The 19,977-nt window shown below is 42.9% G+C and overlaps 1 protein-coding gene across 1 annotated transcript; it reads left to right on the top strand.

Annotated features, from left to right (window-relative positions):
• The first annotated feature begins 541 nt into the window (after positions 1 to 541).
• col28a1b (collagen, type XXVIII, alpha 1b) lies at positions 542 to 19,869 on the top strand. The gene is made up of 35 exons (XM_068706890.1): positions 542 to 625; positions 1,054 to 1,196; positions 2,267 to 2,832; positions 3,932 to 3,952; positions 4,038 to 4,097; positions 4,209 to 4,262; positions 4,339 to 4,383; positions 4,470 to 4,496; positions 4,598 to 4,642; positions 4,725 to 4,769; positions 6,297 to 6,350; positions 7,927 to 7,995; positions 8,304 to 8,372; positions 9,214 to 9,282; positions 9,853 to 9,921; positions 10,122 to 10,190; positions 10,751 to 10,819; positions 11,154 to 11,222; positions 11,837 to 11,908; positions 12,014 to 12,082; positions 12,209 to 12,280; positions 13,081 to 13,149; positions 13,233 to 13,301; positions 13,377 to 13,445; positions 13,528 to 13,596; positions 13,839 to 13,907; positions 14,030 to 14,098; positions 14,577 to 14,645; positions 14,725 to 14,805; positions 15,230 to 15,265; positions 15,934 to 15,970; positions 16,049 to 16,603; positions 18,247 to 18,431; positions 18,582 to 18,885; positions 19,282 to 19,869. Exons 2-35 carry the CDS (start codon positions 1,055 to 1,057, stop codon positions 19,452 to 19,454), a joined length of 3,609 nt encoding a protein of 1,202 aa, XP_068562991.1. The 5' UTR covers positions 542 to 625; position 1,054; the 3' UTR covers positions 19,455 to 19,869.
• The last annotated feature ends 108 nt before the right edge of the window (positions 19,870 to 19,977 follow it).

The following is a 19,977-nucleotide window of genomic DNA, read 5'->3' on the forward strand; positions in this document are numbered from 1 at the left end:
ATTCTACAGCTGGTTTTCGCATTAGTGGGCGAAAGTGGAAAAAGTAAAACAATCTCATTTGGGAGTTTTACGCACAGCATCCAAACAATCTCCATGTGCGACGTTCCCAAAACACAAAGCAAAGACTGTATTAACCCTCCAAATTTATAATCCTCACTGGACGAAAACAAACCCCAATGCTCCTTTTAATATTCTCACAGAGTAGCGTGTCTGCACTATTGCGGGAGCTCTAATTGGATAAGTGTATGTTAACATCATTTTAGGGTGATACATTCATTTGTAGTCCGTCTTCTACGCTATTCTAATATTCCCGCAGAACGTTGTTGTGTTCAGTGAACAGCCACAGAGTCAGGAAAAAAAAGTTCGTCGTCGAGGTGGACCAGCGCTCAAATGTTGGAGCGGGCCCAGAGTCCCCCGGCTACACACACACACACACACACACACACACACACACACACACACACACACACACACACACACACACACACACACAGCAGCTCATCTCTGATGGTCCTCAGTTGGATTCAACCCGGCTTATAGGACTTCATTACGCGGCGAAATGTCGCTCCAACGCGCCACAGCCGACTGGACCACAAGCACTGACTGCAGCTAAATGAGATTCTAGGTAAAATAACTTTTGCATAACTTCTGCATGCCTGATACAGTATGCATTCTTAATTTGGTTACTTGTAGTGTCATGTTACAGTTTAAATGACAACTTTAATGCGTGTGCTACAGCTTAGACAAGTCATTAGGTATTCTCAAAAATGTACATTTAGAGATTTACTCTGCATGAACTCAATTACTTTGCAGATTACTTAAAAATTGCATCATTTGGAATTTGTTTAGACGAATAATATTGGATTGGATCTATATGAATGTCATAGTTAAAGCACATTATCAGCACCAGGAACAGTATGATTGGAACAAATTAAGGTATTATCATTTTTGTCTGTTAATCCTACGATACTGGCTGCATATGTTGTGCTTTGCACATACACCGTGAGTTTATGCACTTCATTGCTTTGTGTCATAAACTGCTTTCTCTGCCAGGATGGAAAAGTCGCTGAGGGGAAACCTGAGGAGAGGGGTGGGGGTCTGCCTCCTGCTGCTGGCTCTCGTACACGAGGCCCCGGGCCAGAGGAGGAGGACGGGACGCAGGAACAATTACAAGCTGCATGACGATGGAGGAAACGGTAATCTCTTTATACGAGGTAGCCACATGTTGGTGGTGAAGGTCTGTCACTGGATCCTGTGGGTGTAACAGACTCACGGTAGGAGTTACAACATCCACAGCCTCAGTCACAATGTATGACATTTATAGAGTTTCACGGCACAGAGACAAAAGGTGAAGGGCGTTTTTATGCTTTTTGGGCCAGTGTTTGAACCCACAAATCCAGAGCTTCCAGGTCACAGTGGGGGTCATCGTTGGGCGGCTGTGGCTCAACAGATATCAGCACCTGATAGTCAGGCCAGCACCTCAGGTTGAATGGTAGCTTGCAAATTGTACAGCGCTTCGGACAAAAACGCCATATAAAAGCAACCACTTACCATTCGTCACCTAACAATTGATGCGCAGCGCTCTCACTCTCGGGCACGGACTCTTTATAGCTGCCTTTTAGAGATTTCACCATCCATTAGGCCATGTAGGGCCAGGTCAGATGATCAGGTACTCATTGGGAGAGCAATGCTGGGAAGACAACACTTAACTCCAGTGACTAGATGAGGTTGGTCTCCCTACATTCGAGGGCAGCTCTGCCTCACAGAACTGCAATAGTCTGTGGTTGTTTGAGGCTTTTAAATGGTTGGTTTGAATTCAGATGCTTTTGCATTACAGTACGATCAAAGTTGCTGGTGAAAAACAAGCATCTTTGTAATTTTCTGGCATGAAAGTTGTTAACTTTAAAGCCCCTATGTGTGGAGATTTGGCTTGACTTTACAGCCTATTGATGTATTAATGAATTCATTTCTAAGTATATAAAATGTAAAATAAAAACGTTTTTCTGAGACTACAAGGGGATTTCTTGGGATTGCTTGTTTTGGATGACCAACAGTCCAAAACTGAAATGTATTTAATGTAAATAATAAATAATAACTTTCCATTATTCAATAATCGTTTGCTGCGTGTTGGAACATATCTGTTTATGGACATCACCCTCTTGCGGTTCCATAAATAGTTACTGTTGAGTTACTGTGGAGACTCTCTCGTCTTCGGTTTTGTGAATCTCTGCATTCCCCTGAGGCTTCGTTGCGTCTTCTCCCACAGGTCTGACATGCTCACTGGAGGTGGCTTTCATCCTGGACAGCTCCGAGAGTGCTAAGATTTTCCTGTTTGAGAAGCAGAAGGCCTTCGTGTTGAGCTTCAGCACTCGCCTCGCTATGCTGCGGGTAGACGGCTGGACGCTGAAGGTGCGACTGGCTGCCCTTCAGTACAGCAGCTCCGTGTCCGTGGAGCACCGGTTCTCGGCCTGGAAAGACCTGGATTCATTTCACGGTCGAGTCAGCGCCATGAACTACATCGGCCACGGCACCTACACCACCTACGCCATCACCAACGCCTCGCAGCTGCTGGTGCAGGAGACGCCGGCGGACAGCGTCAGGGTCGCCGTGCTGATGACCGACGGGGTCGACCATCCCCGCAACCCCGACGTGATCGCGGCTGCAGCGGAGGCCAAAGGTCACGGCATAAAGTTCTTCACTGTAGGTCTGTCGGACATCAGTCAGCAGGGTCAGAATAACGCCAAGCTCCGGGCCATCGCCAGCACACCCGCTCTGCAGTTTGTCCAAAGTCTTCTGGATCCTCAGCTGGAGGAGAAGATGCTCAAAGAGATGGTGAGTGTCGGCTTGTAGCGAGATGACCTCAGTTAAGATGGCGCCTTGTGTTGACAAATTTGACAAAATTGAGAAATAAACGGCCAAAACTATTTTTTTAATGTCATAAAACATACAAGTTTTTAAAAGTGATCTAAAAGATGAGTTCACAGCCCTAACTGCAAAGACCCTATCGCCTTTATGTAAGAATCTGGACCTCGGTGCAACAAGGAAAACAACACATACACAACTTTAAAAGCAACAGGTAGCCAGAGTGAGGAAGCCAGGATTGTTGAAATGTGATCACGTTGCCAAGCCCGACTGAAATCCTAGCATCAGAGTTTTGGATGATCCAACGTAGTAAATCTGTAAATCATAATTATTTAATCCCCTGCTGTATGTGTCGGAAATGAAATGTTCTGACTTTGGCGACCCCCTAGTGGTGGTAGCAAGAAAGACACAGATTTAGTCAGGGGTTGTCCATCTACTCAGTGATAGAAAAGGGGTCCCTTAAGAATGAAGGTTGGGAACCACTGAGCTAGAAGATGCTTCAGGGGTTCTGCAGCCTAATCACAGCCAAATGCAGCTGTTTCACCTTCTGATTTCACATATTCTCTTCCACTTGTTTGGTTGAAGGTGCAAAAAAAAAAAAAAAAAAATCCCCCGACATCAGCTGCATGTTGCGTTTGCGTGGAATAGAACCAAGCGTTCTTCTCGACCCGCCACATGGTCGAGGATCACGAATGAGAAACTGCGCACCCAGCGGCCGATCGCAGTGACGGCAGCGTGCAGAAGAGGTTCATGTTCTGTCCTCGCAGCGGGTTCACGTCTCAGTGACACAGTTGTGACGGGGGTTTCCCGCCTGCTTTGCATTTTCCACACAAACACACACAGAAATGTCAAACATCTGCATGTCTGTCTGAGAGAGATGCATGGCTTGTTCTGCTCTCCAGACATGTGTGATATCATTCATTCACAATTATAGCCTGCTGAGAAATAAAAGGTTGCGTTGAGGGCCGACAAGAACGTACCAAGATTTCACTAGAAGCTAATAAATTGATCTTTTCTGTGAGTGAATGAACTGCCGTTGACATTTCTTGTCCCATGTTTTTGCATCCAGGGTGCGGTCGCATTGGACGAGGTAAGTCTTTCAATCCAGCATTTTACTTCTAGAATGAATTCGTGTAAATGGTTGGATTGACTTTTCATTTTTCTCTCCGTGTTAGTGTCCACAGGCTCAAGTGTGTTTGTGTGAAAGAGGAGACAGGGGCCCTCAAGGAAATCCAGTGAGTTCTGTTCAAAAACTACCAACATGATAGGATACTTCGTTCTGTATTTCTTCATCACCATCTCGTCTTTTAGCATCCGACTCAGACTTTAACTATGACTAATTCCAGGGTAGAAAAGGGGACGCAGGCTTCAGAGGGACCCCTGGTCTGAAAGGAGCGAGGGTAAGTCACCTCTCGAAGACGCAAACTATTCTCGAGTCTGATCTTTTTTTAAATGCAGCTCTGTTTTTTTTCCAAGGGGGAGTCGGGCTTGAACGGTCGACCTGGAAGTGATGGCCCAGAGGTAATAAAAAAACAAAAAAATCTTTATTAACTACCAAGTTGTTATTGGATGAAACTCAGATTTTAAAACTGTCTCACCTATTACAGGGTCGTCCAGGTTACAAGGGAAACAAGGTGGGTGACGTTTAGCTTCAGCAGCACGCTTATTTTATTCTCTTCACGTTTAATGACGTCATAAGAAAAATGAGCAGACGGTCTAATCTTTGGTCTTTTAGGGGGAGAGAGGAGACTGTGGCACTCCGGGGGAAAAGGGTGACACTGTATGAACATCATTTAACTACATTATTTCAATCCATACCTCATACTTTCTCTCTCGTAATTCATTTTTGCGTCATTTTGCAGGGACCTGAGGGACCGCCAGGCCAGCGAGGAACAAAAGGAGAACAGGTGCAGCACAGCCAGATGTCTTTTTTTTTAATTTCTTTTAAATAAATGTTAACAACTATGAATCTTGGTTTGATCATTTTAAACCCTAAAATAGTTTTAAAGGCTAATTGTGCAGGGAAAAAGCATTTCCTGACTTTTTGCTTGTCTACTGTTAAGCATATTTAGACAATACAATAAGAACTTTATTTATCACAAGGGAAGCTTGTTGTGTAGCAGCGGCAATACAAAGTAGGAAAAAGTGCAAATTTAATATAGAAAATCAATGAGGAGTGACTCCAAAATATACTAAATGAATGAGTAGTAGAAATAGATCAAATAAATGTCAGTAAAATATCTTGAATTTGAATAAGCCAGCAGCACGACTCTGTGGTTGATGGATGCCAATGCCGGTCTGTCGGTCCATCACTTTGGTCCAGATCTCACAGACTATTGAATGACATGAAGGTTTGTACAAACATTCATGGTCTGCAGAGGATGAACCCTACACGGACTTTTCCCTCTTCTCGCCACCATGAGATTCACATTTGAGGTTTTTCAGCGAGTTGTCTCAACAACTTTCACGATGAATTCTAAAAACTTGCATCAACGTTTAACTTTTCATGTAGCGCCATCATCAGGTCAACATGTTAAAGTTTTTATAGCTGCAGACACTCAACAACCTCAGCTTCACCTTTTGGTTGGTGCTAATTACCACATGTTAGCACGCTATGCAAACTAAGAAAAGACATAATGAGCATTATACATGTTCTCAGACTCTGAGCCACACATCTCCAAATGAATAAGAATTAGCACATATTTAATGAGATAATGCCTCATTTGCCTGTTTTCAAAATACTTGTGATAATTGTGTTAATGTAGGAACACATCTGGGGGTATTTCATGGTGATATGTGGTTAAATATTTGACCCTATTCTCCCCTTAAGCAGAAGTTTCATGATTCCATCCTTCATGCTCCTGAACATATGGTTTACTGCCTGCTGTTGATATTGATACACAGACATCAGACAGTCTGTTCTCTCTCCAATATGAAAAATGGAAATGGAATTTGTCTCCTTTTCATCTCTGCACTAATGGAATGTGAATATTGGATTATGGGTAATCCTGATACTAATGTGGCTATCCAAAGCGGTGAATCCAGGCTTGCAGGATATTATTCTTCTGCAGGAACAGACTTTGTGTGGTGGGATTAGTGTGTGGACCTGGCCGCTCAGCGCCACTCTTCCACCCCTGGTGCCACTGGCACAGTGTCAGTACGACCTTGTTCTTTCGTGAGCTTGGCCTGAGAATCGAAACGACATGAAAGGCGCGAGTGTTGGTTTTAGTCGTTTCAGAGGTGGTGGGTTGGTTTTGACCTGCAGCTTGGTCATACAACGCGGGGGCTTCGTTTTAGACCCATACAGGATCAAAGTGTAGTCGCAGCATTTTGAAGAATCAGGGGTACAAGTAGAAGATACGGCACAATCGTGGGTGTGATTAAAGCAAACATGAATGTTGCATTGTGTGAGATGTTTTAATTTGTTTTTGCAGGGTGCAATGGGACCACCGGGAGACATGGGACCCGAGGGCTCAGCAGGATCTAAAGTAAGTTCTCCCAAAACCGCCAACCCACCGAGTCTTTTTCTGCACTGAATGTTTCCAGCAGCAACACGTTTGATTGGCTGGATTAAAGTTGTGTATCTTAAGAAATAAAACGCCAGGACGTGTACTAGGATTCAAAATACCTCCCAGTATCACTAAGATATCACTCTGTGGCAGACAGCAAGGTGCTCAACAAAAACCCACAGCTCTACAGTACACAGAGAGAGAATGGAGAATGACACGGATTTGTATTTTTTTCTCATTTGCTTATGTCAGACAATTATTAGATAATTATAGTTTGAACAGTCTGATATTTTGTGAAATACAGTTATTCACTTTTTTCCAGAGAGTAAGCTGCTGGTACCACTCTCATGTCAGAGCCAGCCAGCTAGAGCCACGATGCAGCTAATTTAGCTTAGCTTAGCTTAGCTTAGCATAGCTTAGCATAAAGACTGGAGGTATAGGGGGAAACAGCTGGCCTGGCTCCGTCTAAAGTAAAAACAATAACACATAAAAACACCTTGTTTGTTTGATATGAACACAAACAGAAATGTAAAAATTACAATTTGTGGTTTTAAGGGGAGTCACATGCTGGAACTAGTTCTTGACGGTGTATCCATCCGCCCAGCGCCTCTGTGCCGCAGCTGTTTAGGTATTCTTTCAAGGTTTAAAGAGGGTTTTTAAAAAAAAGAAAGAAATGCAATGTTTAAAGTTATGATTATTTGGTCAACTAAAGAATATATTAATCGAAGATCAATTACAAATTTGAGGTTATTTTCCCTCTGAGTGGTGGAATAGCGTTCACATGCAGCGCCCCGCAGACACGTTTCCACTCAACATAAAAACGACCTTTCAAATTTGGTGCCCAGGGTTAATAAGATGCCGATGCCTTCATCACCACAGAGTTTTCCCACAGCTTCTTAACAAAGATGTCTTTATACAGATGAAATGTAACGTGGTTTATAGCACTTCCAGGAAAATATTCCAAGTTTTACCGAAGGAACAAAGGACTGGTCTTTGTTTCCTAAATGCCACAAAAGGTTGAAACAAGACGACGATCATTGTATAATTATGTGATTTTTTAAAATAGTATTTTCCACCAGATATCACTAAGATAATACTGTAAATGACACAAACTTCATTCATTCGTTGCACAGCATCTGTTAAATCTATTGTGCAAGTATTTCAGGAATGGGGAGAGCACAGATGTATTTAAATCCCCATGAAAATAAAAGTACTGCAGTTAAAAATCCAAGCTAGAAACATATATGGTAGAGAATGCTGCCGTGACTTCTGCTTAAAAAGCTGCTGACATTTATATATTAGCATTCATTAAGGATGAAAATAGGTTGTACTTGGTGGCTATTTTGTGGAGAACATATAGAGTTGAAAAGATTGCTCTGATAATATTTGAATTATCCAAGCGACCTGCAGGAATGAAGACTTGTTCACATTACATGCTCGTGCATAAAGAGGCATTACATGGACACTAGTTCTCATTTCATTTAACACCTATTTTTGCAGCGTTGAACTGCCATCGCATGGCATACACACCTCTGAACTTGTTTACTTGCTACAGGGGGACAGAGGACCCAACGGTGCTTCTGGACCACCGGGGGACATTGGTATTGGATTCCCAGGAGCCAAGGTAACTCTTTTACACTAACATAAAAAACATTAAAAAAAACAGTCACATGCCTACATGTATTCTAAAAGGTACTGTTCTGTGATGTACATCATATGTCTTTAATAATACAGACAAGTATGATTACTTAAAGAGTAACTAAACCCCCTTTCAGCTGAAAACCAATTAGTATTTAATTGTGTTATTGATGGATTCAGGTCCTGATCTTGCTGCTAACGAACTAACGAACCTCTACCAGAGATAGAATACATGTTTTTAACTCTTTAAGGAGTTGCTGGAAAATGTTGAATGGTGCTGTTTGATGCTTGCAGGGTGAAAAAGGCATTCAGGGAAGATCAGGTCCCACAGGTCCAGTTGGTATAGGAGAACCAGGGCTACCAGTGAGTATGAAAACATGTTTCTTATATTGTATTAATGCATCAAGGTCTTGAGCGGTGGAAGAAGTACTCATATCTTTTAAAATATCGGTAAAAAATACTCTCAAATACGAGTAAAAGTCTTGCATTCAAGATGTTAAGTAAAAGAAATGAAGTATTACCTTCTAAATTAATTTAAAGTATCAAAAGTGAGAGTGTTAACAATTGGATTATTATTGATGCATTGACACATTTGCAGGGTTTTAATATCACAGCTAGTTGAGGTGGAGCTCATTTCTTACTACGGTATACACTGCTGGATACTTTATATGTATAACATTATATCTATATAACTATTACACCTAGAACAACGTATTCTTTACAAGTTGAGAATATGTATTGCATGTAAAATCATCATTCTGCAAAGTAACTAGTAACTGTAGTTTTTAGATGTATACAGTGGTGTAAAAAGTACAAGTGGAGCAGATTTATAAAGTAGCAGAAAATAGAATTACTCAAGTAAAGTACCTCACAATTGTACTTAGGTGCAATACTTTTTAGGGATAAAGATGAGAATAGAAACTCTTTCCTGCAGAGCGGTGAGTGGGAATCCAGAGATGATTTCTCCATCTGTTTTCCTTTGTTTTTATGCATCGTAAACATGAGCGTGTTCAGTTTACTCCCGCCCCCATTCCAGGATTCCTGGGAATTGAAGTTTTGAACAGTTTCCACAGCACTGCTGCCACCTGCAGCACACAATAGGCACTGTTTATTCATTCTGTCTCACATAGAACCGCGTCGTCTCTTCACTATTTCGTGTCTTCGCGTGAGCAGACTTTTACTACAAGCCCTCTGTTTGATCCAGGGTCCCCCAGCATCACCAGGAGTGCAAGGAATCCCCGGACCACCTGGAGAGGGGCTTCCAGGAACGAAGGTGGGTCGAGTTTTAAACCACGTGTTGGCTAAAGGAGGCGGCTCTCAATACTGTGCGACAGTTAATTAAGAATATGTTGATCTTGAGCATGTTGTACTTATCAGTTGCTGCAATTTGAAGAAAAACTAAAATAAGTTATACTTTGTTTATTGTGACCGTTATGCGTCACGATCCGAAGGCAAATCCCTCGTATGTGAATTCTGATTCTAGACAAACGCATAAGATTATAGTCAGTACTTATTGTTATAAGTATACAATACTTTGCATGGGTCCTGCAATTTTCCTTTTTTCCCCATAATGTTTTACAGTGTTATTATCGTATCATTGTTTGGTATTGTTGTGTATGTGTGTTGTATGTATTTTGCATCAAGGACCTGTAGACTGAATGCTGCATTATGCGGCATCTGTCCACAGTACTGTACTCGTCCCTGTTAAAATGAATATTACATCAATATTTACTGAAAGAAGAAAGGTCTGGAGCCGCTTCCTTACAGAGACAAAAGCGTAGCTGAAACATGCTGCGCGTGTGTGAAGCCAGAGCGTGTCACTCTTTGCACCCTTTTGTTTCAGGGGGATCGAGGATACGACGGCCCCAGGGGCAATCGAGGACTTCCTGGTGCTGGGGTCAAAGGAGACCGGGTGAATTAAACTCAAAATGAATACATAGCTAACAGGGGTGGAAGGTATAAAAAAAAAAAAGTATTCATTTCAATCGCCTGTTTTTTCTGAGGAAGCCGTCTGCTGATACTGCAACACTCACCAGTACTCACCCACGTCTCACGTACTCGGATACAGAGGTGGCTCTTTGATTTCTGTGATTGCTGTATTTCTTTATTCAGGGAAGCCACGGGCCGCCTGGGCCTCCTGGTCCAGTCGGTGGTCCTGGTTTAGGACTTCAAGGAGAAAAGGTAAAAGCTGCATTAATCACTGTTGCAGGTGCTGACTGACAGGAAAGTACATTTACTCAAATACTGTACTTGTACTTTCCTTGAGTCTTTTCTTTTCATGCCGTCTTCTAATTCTACATTTCAGAGGAACATAATCGCACTTTCTACTTATTATTAATTATTCCACTGCTTTAGTTACGAGTTACTTGCCTATAAAACATTGTATAAGCTTATAAAATATGACGTTTTGTTATAAATTCCATCACCAGCCACCAGCCTAAGAAATAGTTTAAATGAGCACAACCTTGAACTACAGCAGTAAAATGCAGCAAACACATGAATGCAGCAGTAATATTAATCCAGAAACGTCATAAACAATAGTAAAACACTGTCAACACTTTAACTTCTGATACTTTAAGTATATTTTGCTGATAATTCTTACATACTTTTACTTAAGTAATGTTTTACTTGTATTTTTACAGTGTTCTTTAAGTACTTTTACTGAAATAAAGGATCTGAATACTTGCCAGCGTCTCAAACCTGCTCACCTCATATTGTATGATGCGTTTTCTGTCGTTTAGGGGGATCAAGGCCCAGTTGGTGCCGCAGGCCCCAGAGGAGCTCAAGGTATTGGAATAACAGGACAAAAGGTAAGGCGATAACTAACAGGATGTTTGCCTCGGAGACACCAACTCAGATAGTAATTGTGATTGACAGTCGGCTGATTTTCCGTCTGATTGCATCTAAATTATTTTGCATATTTCGTCGCACAAATACGCCTGGGAAACACAGCTGGCTTGTCAATCAAATGCCCGGGAGTCTGAATCAGTCTCGTATAACAGAGAGGCTGCTATTGGTGGATTTATCATCTGAGACGTGTTTATTTCACATTTAGCTCTGGATCGTTGAGAGTGAATTGTTTGTTTGCTCTGTCCTATAGATTTCACCGACTATCTCGCTCACTGTGTGAACGTTGTTTTTCAGGGGAACCAGGGCCTCCTGGGTGGGCCCGGACTGACCGGTGAGAGGGGCGTCGGAGAGCCGGGACCTAAAGTAAGTCCTCCAGACACCACGGCCCCACTCACTCATCACTCTGCAGTAGAATTCCCTTTAAATGAAACACGCTTATTTACTTTCTGGCCAAGAGTTAGACGAGGAGATCGATTCTACTTTCATGTCTGTATGCTGAGTATAAAGCTAGTTAGCTTAGCAACACATACTAAGCTGCTGGTAGGTGTATTTATTTATTTTTCTTACATTTGAGAAACCTTGGCTAGCTTTTCCCCCTACTTCCAGTCTTTATGCTAAGCTAAGCTAATCACCCTTGGAATTAGTCTCTTGGCATGCAAGCGAATAAGCGTATATATCCCAAAATGTCAAACTGCATCTTTACAGTTGAATAGTAGAGATCCTCACATCTGAAAATTGCTGGTCACACACTTTAGCTTCGTTGCAGCTCCCTAAAATGTAAAGCAGCAGAAATAATCAACGACTAGTCATCTAGTCGCTGCTCTTCTTCAGACTAGTTCCGATTACAATCTTCTGAATTCTAAATGATTGACTTCACAAGAGGTTGAATTAATTAGATAACTTAAATACTGCTTTCACACTCTGGTTCCGTGGTTCACTTCGTTCTCTGATGATTGCGCCTGACTTTCCTCTCTCAGGGCGACCTGGGCTCCGAGGGGTTACCAGGTATCCCAGGTGAGCCAGGAGAGGATGGGGCCTCGGGACAAAAGGTAACTTCATCACCTGAACCTTGTTTTCAGACATATAAATAATAATAATGCACGAATATTTCTTACCAGTCTGCTGCTTCATTGACTGTTTTCAAATGACGGCAGGGTGACGTTGGGTTACCGGGGCCCAGGGGACCCGACGGTGCTCCTGGTAAAGGCACACCTGGAGGAAAGGTAGCAGACATTTCACAGAGATTGTGTGAATGTGGACAGTAATCGATCTTCACATGAGCTATGAGAAGATCATCTAAACGGATTGTTTAGAGGAATATGAGCGACAGTGTTGTGTTACTTTGGCAGGGGGACAGAGGGGACAGGGGGACCAGAGGACAACCAGGGGCGGTCGGTCCCGTGGGGCCGATGGGGTCAAAGGTAAGTAGATTTATCACGGTAAAGCGAAGTACATTTACTCAAGTACTTGAGTATTTCAATTTTACTTTACTTTTTAGTCCACATTTATTTCACAAATTTTGTTACTACTCCAAGTTATTTTGCATTTAATTCAGATTGTTAATACAAAATATTATCAACAAATTAAAAATGATGTATTATTATAGATCAAGCTACCCAGAAGTATATAAAGTTATTCAAATTAGCGCCACCTTTACCAGCCGACACGCACATTAATCAGTGATAATAATTTGCATTTGGAGTACTTTCGTATATTTTCATGCTTTTACTTAAATAACAACATCACTACGAATTAACTACTTTTAGTTAAGTAAATGATTTGGGGAAAAAAGGTTATTAAAAACAGGGATTTGTGTGTCAGCACCATCTTGTCTTCCATTCTTTCAGGGGACGCCACCAAAGCTGGCTGACCTAAATGAGATGAGAAGATATTAAAACATATCCTATCCCTTTCTTTAGTGCTGGACAAATAAACAAAGACATTTTACCTGTTAGAAAATTAAAGTTATCATCAAAGATGACGGTGTATTTTTTAGTAAACGTATTATTAATGAACACCCCAGAACATGTTGAATTAACGGTCTAATTTCCATTAGAATACAGCCTTTAAAAGCTTTATGTAATGTAACAACAGTCCATAATGAGTTGTTTTCACACTTTTTATCATTTTAAACACAATTCAAACAATGAAGCTGCAGATGTCTGAGTTCTGCCCTGTTGCCTCGTCTATTATTAGTCTGATAAGTGTTTTCATTTTTCAGGGGGAACCAGGAAATATGGGTCCACCAGGTGCAACTGGACCACCAGGAAGGGGTGTAGCTGGTGCCAAGGTACAGTAAGCCCATGCGGTGCAAACAAACAGCAGCTGTAACCGTCAACAGCAACAACTGATCCTACTCCTGGTTTTTGTCAGGGAGAACTGGGCCTACCGGGTCCAGCTGGAGCTGTAGGAGAGCCGGGGACGGGTTTAACTGGACCCAAGGTGAGTTACGGTTCACTCCTCACCGATCCCGTGAAAAGCGCAGCTATAACAGTGGCGTGTTTTGGTTTTAAAAAGGGGGACAGAGGGTCTGCAGGGCCTCCTGGGACACCTGGACTTCAAGGTGACGGTTTCGTTGGCTCTACAGTGAGTATGAACCTACACCACAGCCCCCTTTACCTCTTTACGGCCCCCGCACTGTGTAATCCTCTCACAACGTCTTTCTTAGGGACTTCCGGGGTCTCCTGGTCTGAAGGGAGAGACCGGACAAGATGGCGTCGGTTTACCTGGAACAAAGGTAAAAGTTCACCTAAGGAAGAACCACAGAAGTAGAATAGGAGTAGAACTGACATTTAACGGTTTCCCATGGTTCTACGGGGAAAACACACACAAACTAAAGTAGTTAGCGAGGTAGCTCGTCCTTCTCCGGAGCATTGGGCAGTCAGGATGAGGTGTCAGCGCTGCTGCTGCTGGCCACCAGCCGGCTGTTTTCGGCTCATTTTCGCACACTTTATTTTTTATAATCTGTTTCCTGTTCAGGGAGACAGAGGCTTGCCTGGACCTCGTGGACCTGCTGGGCCAGCTGGAGTTGGACTAATTGGTCCAAAGGTAATCTGTCCTGTTCTAAACCATGACTTTTATGTGATTGTTTTTAAAACTAGAAATAAATTGCCTTTTACAAATTCATTTTGGTACCCAGAGAGACTTCAGAAAGTTGTCTTTCCCCGCAGGGTTCACTGGGCCAAAGGGGAGCACCTGGTGCACAGGGGCTACCTGGAGAAGGCGTTCAAGGACAAAAGGTAACGTTGTACGACGTCAGTCGCAGACTCTAAAAGTTTCATCTATAACCAGCTGTATTTGGTGGTTTATGAAGGTAAATAGTCACTGGAGTGACATCAATCTATTTTTGTAAAGCAGTAAAAGCATTTCCTAGCAGTGGTTGGTGAACAATGTTCTAGACTGAAAAGGGGAAAAACTGATTCAGCATGAAGACAAATGTACCTAAAATGACTTGGAATGAACCGGTAAAATGTGATAAAGCTAATTTTTGTTCAGTCAGCTGCTGTACTAGACAATAAAATCTGTTTTATTTCAACAATGACAAGACAGTAGCATTCAACAACTCAAGCTACTTAAGTCATATCTTATGAACCTCATAATGGCTAAAACTCATGTTGTGCGTGTTGTTTTTTTTAACGTTAACAAAATAGTTTAGAGTCCCAGACAGACATCATCCACCTTGTTGTCTTTGACGTGGACTGTGCTCTGTGTTTCCAGGGGGAGACTGGATTTCAGGGGATCCTCGGCCCCAGAGGTCCTCCAGGACAAGGTCTGCAGGGGGACAAGGTAACGATATAATGTCCGCAGAGTGAACCTGTATTACGAAATATGAAGTTACAGTAAAACTGCAACTTTCCTCCTGCAGGGGGATCGAGGGTTCAGAGGTGAAAAAGGCAAAAGCGGAGACAAAGGACAACCAGGCGAGACCGGAGCCATCGGACCTTTGGTACTTTAGTGTTTTTGGAATGAAAACTGCATTTTTAACCCTTTTATATCACATCGCCCGTGGTGTTGTGCAGCTATTTAACAATACACGCACAAAAATACACTCAAAATAATGTCTTTGTATTCATAAAACTAAATATAACGTGTGCTTACGCAAGCTAGAACCAACCGATTTCAACCAGTAATATGACATCCATCCATCCATCCATCAACTTTCAGCAACAAGAGAGCCTCAGTCCTCTGTAGCGCCGCATCCACTACGTTCTAAGAACCACCCTCTTTTTAGCGGTTCCAATCAAATGCGAAGAATTTGATTCAAATCCCTCTTATATTCACAGCGCAGAAGCTAAAGACGCTAAGTTCTCTCGAGGGAATCTCTCGATATGTGAACAGCTGATAAATGACGATCTGTTTTTAAATCACAGGGTAGACTGGGACAAAAGGGCGAGCCTGGACTTACAGTAAGTATCGTGCATCACTCGGAACACTGACAATCATGCAGAGCAGTCAACACTATTGAGACGCTGGTGTGTTTTTCATTACTTAGGTTGTCTTTCAGCTTTAATTTGAAGGCGTTCACGTCCACATCAGTGCAGGAGTTGTTGCCCTTTTTTAAAGACTTTTAGGGGAACTGGTAGTTATTCGGACTATTCTAGTCACACTTTCAGGCTTAAAGGTGTTTGACAGCATTAGAGAAGTAGAGGTTGAGGGAGGGAGAGCTGCTGCTGCTCCTCACAGAAAGTCTCATTGGAAGCCTTTTCCCGGGCACGTCCAACCGGCAGGAGATCCAGGCGTAGATAGAGTTCATGCTGGAGGGATTATTTATCGCACCTGGCTTGGGAAAGGCTGCAGATCCCCCAGGAGGAGCTGGAGAATGTTTGCCGGTGAGAGAGCTGGACTACTTGGCTAACCCTGCTGCACGGCCTTCAATATGCCTCCAAAAATGGATGGATGAGGGAGGGTGTGCAGAGGCTTTGTCCTACTATTTCCTCAAATTTGAAAGGTCCTAGCATGCTCCAACTGATTTGGATTCAAACGCCCTTAAATTAAAGCTTTGTCTTAATCACCGATTCATTTCTTTACGGTGCGTCAAATCAGTTTGTAGTAAAAGCTGTGCTGTCTTTCACAGAGGGAAGAAATCATCAAAATAGTGCGATCCATATGCAGTAAGTAATCCGAAACTCACATTTCTTTTATTTATGTGTATATTGTTTTGTCTATAACCGGTCTGTGGGTTTCATGAGGTTGCGGAGTGACCTGCCGCCAAACCCCCTTGGAGCTGGTTTTTGTGATCGACAGCTCCGAGAGCGTCGGGCCGGACAACTTCAACAGGATCAAAGACTTCGTAAACGCCCTGATCGACCGGGCCTCGGTCAGCCGGGACACCACGCGGGTGGGCGTCGTGCTTTACAGCCACATCAACATGGTGGTGGTCAGCCTCAGGCAGGAAGCCAGCCGCGACGAGATCAAGGCCGCGGTGCGCTCCATGACCTACCTGGGCGAGGGCACGTTCACGGGCAGCGCCATCCAACAGGCCAACCAGGTGTTCAAGGGGGCGCGGGCGGGCGTGAGGAAGGTGGCCGTCGTCATCACGGACGGGCAGGCTGATAAAAGAGACGCGGTCAGTCTGGAGAGCGCCATGTCAGAAGCCCGGGGGAGCGACATCGAGACGTTCGTGGTCGGCGTGGTGAACGAGAGCGACCCTCTGTACGAGGAGTTCAAGAAGGAGCTCAGCCTCATGGCGTCCGACCCAGACAGCGACCACGTGTTCCTGATCGACGAATTCAAAGCGCTTCCCGGTGAGCCATTCAGCATGATCGCATCAGAACCATTCAGCATGATCACATCAGAACCATTTATTATGATCACATCAGAACCATTTATCATGATCACATCAGAACCATTTATCATGATCGCATCAGAACCATTCAGCATGATCGCATCAGAACCATTCCGCATGATTGCATCAGAACCATTTATTATGATCACATCAGAACCATTTATTATGATCACATCAGAACCATTTATCATGATCACATCAGAACCATTTATTATGATCACATCAGAACCATTTATCATGATCACATCAGAACCATTCAGCATGATCACATCAGAACCATTTATCATGATCACATCAGAACCATTCAGCATGATCACATTAGAACCATTCAGCATGATCACATTAGAACCATTCAGCATGATCACATCAGAACCATTCAGCATGATCACATCAGAACCAGTCAGCATGATCACATTAGAACCATTCAGCATGATCACATCAGAACCATTCAGCATGATCACATCAGAACCATTCAGCATGATCACATTAGAACCATTCAGCATGATCACATCAGAACCATTCAGCATGATCACATCAGAACCAGTCAGCATGATCACATTAGAACCATTCAGCATGATCACATCAGAACCATTCAGCATGATCACATCAGAACCATTTATTATGATCACATCAGAACCATTTATCATGATCACATCAGAACCATTCAGCATGATCACATTAGAACCATTTATTATGATCACATCAGAACCATTTATCATGATCACATCAGAACCATTCAGCATGATCACATCAGAACCAGTCAGCATGATCACATTAGAACCAGTCAGCATGATCACATCAGAACCATTCAGCATGATCACATCAGAACCATTTATTATGATCACATCAGAACCATTTATCATGATCACATCAGAACCATTTATCATGATCACATCAGAACCATTCAGCATGATCACATCAGAACCATTTATCATGATCACATCAGAACCATTCAGCATGATCACATTAGAACCATTCAGCATGATCACATCAGAACCATTTATTATGATCACATTAGAACCATTCAGCATGATCACATCAGAACCATTCAGCATGATCACATCAGAACCATTCAGCATGATCACATCAGAACCATTCAGCATGATCACATTAGAACCATTCAGCATGATCACATTAGAACCATTCATGGAAGTTATTTAAATTTTAAGTTTAGGAAAGTTTTAGGAAAATCCCCTGTTTCGTCAACATCAATAAAGTGATTGTTATTGAAAATGTTTGGATCAAACAAGTCGGAAACAATCCTACGCAACCACCACTGAAGTCTAATCAAATATTATAAAGTATAATACTAATAATATTAGTATAATATACAGCCTTTTGTATAAATTATCCAGTAAGTGTGTTATTATGATTTGAGTTATTCATGTGCAAATCTTATTTGGACAACCTAAGAGCAGACAAATCCTGGAGCACCCCTGAGGGGGGCCCGGACCCCAGGTTGGAAACCGCTGTTCTAGAACATCTAACATGGTGTTCATGAGCAAGACAACCCAAACTGCTTCCAGTACCGTGACTGTACAGGTGTGTATATATATATATATATAACTGTATATTTAATGTTCTGGTCTTCTCACGTGGCAGCTCTGGAGGGGAAACTGCTAAGTCATGTCTGCGAGGACGGAGCAAGACGTTTGTTCAGCTCCGTCCCGAGCTCCAGACTGCCTCCAGGAACCCCAGACGTCTCCGGTAACGTCCGAGAGCCTCCGTACCGGACCGATACCGACACCCCCACCTTCACAGGGGACTTCAAGAGGGTTCAGATGGTGGTGAGAAGAACACACCAGTCATTTTCTTTACCTCCTTTTGGCAACTTACGCTGTGTTACAACAGTTTAACGTATCACTGGTTATATATCGATCTTACCTGGATAAATAAAAAAGGTACAGCAGACTGAAACAGTCCCTGCTCCGTTACAGCCTGGCCCTCCAGCGTCGCAACCCGCCAGAGAACCCATCGCTCTACCGAGACCCAAGACGGACGACAGAATCGACTCAGAGACTCCCAGATTCCCGTACTTCGACAGGGAACCCTTCCGACCGGTCACAGAGTTCCTCCCAGGGTTTGGCAAGACGGACAACAACGACCACGTGGTGATGACGGGAGCAGTCGGGCCGGCGGGTCCCACTCTGAGGGCCCCGTCTGAGGAGAAGACACAGCCGCCGCCGCCGCCGCCGACGCCGCCGACTCCTCCACTGCTGCCGCCTGACACCTACGCATCAGGTCACCGCTGAAGAGATTGTTGGATGGAGAAATGATTGGTTTAAATGTTAAAAATCAAATCTCAATTAAGGAAAAAAAAAAAAAAAAAAGCAAGCACTGAATATGTTCTAATGGATCTCCATGATATTTGGTGGACACATTCATGTTCCCCTGAGGATGAACTGTAATAACTTTGGTAATCCCCTGACTTCTCCTGTAGCATCATAATCAGGTCGAAATTTTTGTTTTTCCAGACACTTATACCTGTGGAACTAATGACAACTCCATCATTCTTAGTTATACTTTGTATTTAGTGCTAATTATCAAACGTTAGCAAGCTAGCAAGCTAACACGCTAAACTTAGCATGGCCGAAGACTTCTTCAAATTTGACACTTCTTGTTTTTTGTCGTCTCCAGCGGAGCGCTGCATCCAGGTGCTGGATCCGGGGCCGTGCCGGGACTACGTGGTGAAGTGGTACTACGACGCCATAGCCAATTCCTGCGCTCAGTTCTGGTTCGGAGGCTGTCAGGGAAACAGCAACCAGTTCGAGAACGAGAGGAGCTGCAGAGAAACCTGCGTGAAGGTCTGACACGCACATGGACCTTCAGCCACGAACAGAACATTCTGCTGTGACTTTGCCACGACGTTCACCTCAACATCAGCGCTTCAACACGAAGAGGGAAAATAAACATCTAACGTTATAAAAGAGGCATCGTTACACCAAAAATGGTTTAAAATGGAGTTTTGAAATTGTTCAGTAGGCTAAGTACTATTAATATGTTTTATTCCTGTTGGCCAGAGGGATTTGTGTATTAATATTGTGAACCAAACTAAGCTAAATGATGCCTGTGATGTTACTTACAAACTGTGGAAAAGTTCTGTTAAGAAATAAAACAAACTTTGTAACCACTAATCTTTCTATTCAAAAAAAGTAACCCTTTTGTATGATGCAATGATGTATTTTTTTTACTTAATGTCTTACGTTTTTTTTTTTTACGTTTATGTTTTTGTAATACTGTGAAATGTCATTAAAGGAAAAAACAAAGCAAATAAATATCGTGCATTAGAGGTTAAATGTCAATTTTGTAAGGTGCTTTGTACCAAAGAGTGTG

The sequence above is a fragment of the Cebidichthys violaceus genome, unplaced genomic scaffold (genome assembly GCF_023349555.1).
Source record: "Cebidichthys violaceus isolate CVI_PGR_0920_01 unplaced genomic scaffold, fCebVio1.0.p SCAF_123, whole genome shotgun sequence".
In the NCBI taxonomy this organism is placed as follows: Eukaryota; Metazoa; Chordata; class Actinopteri; order Perciformes; family Stichaeidae; genus Cebidichthys; species Cebidichthys violaceus.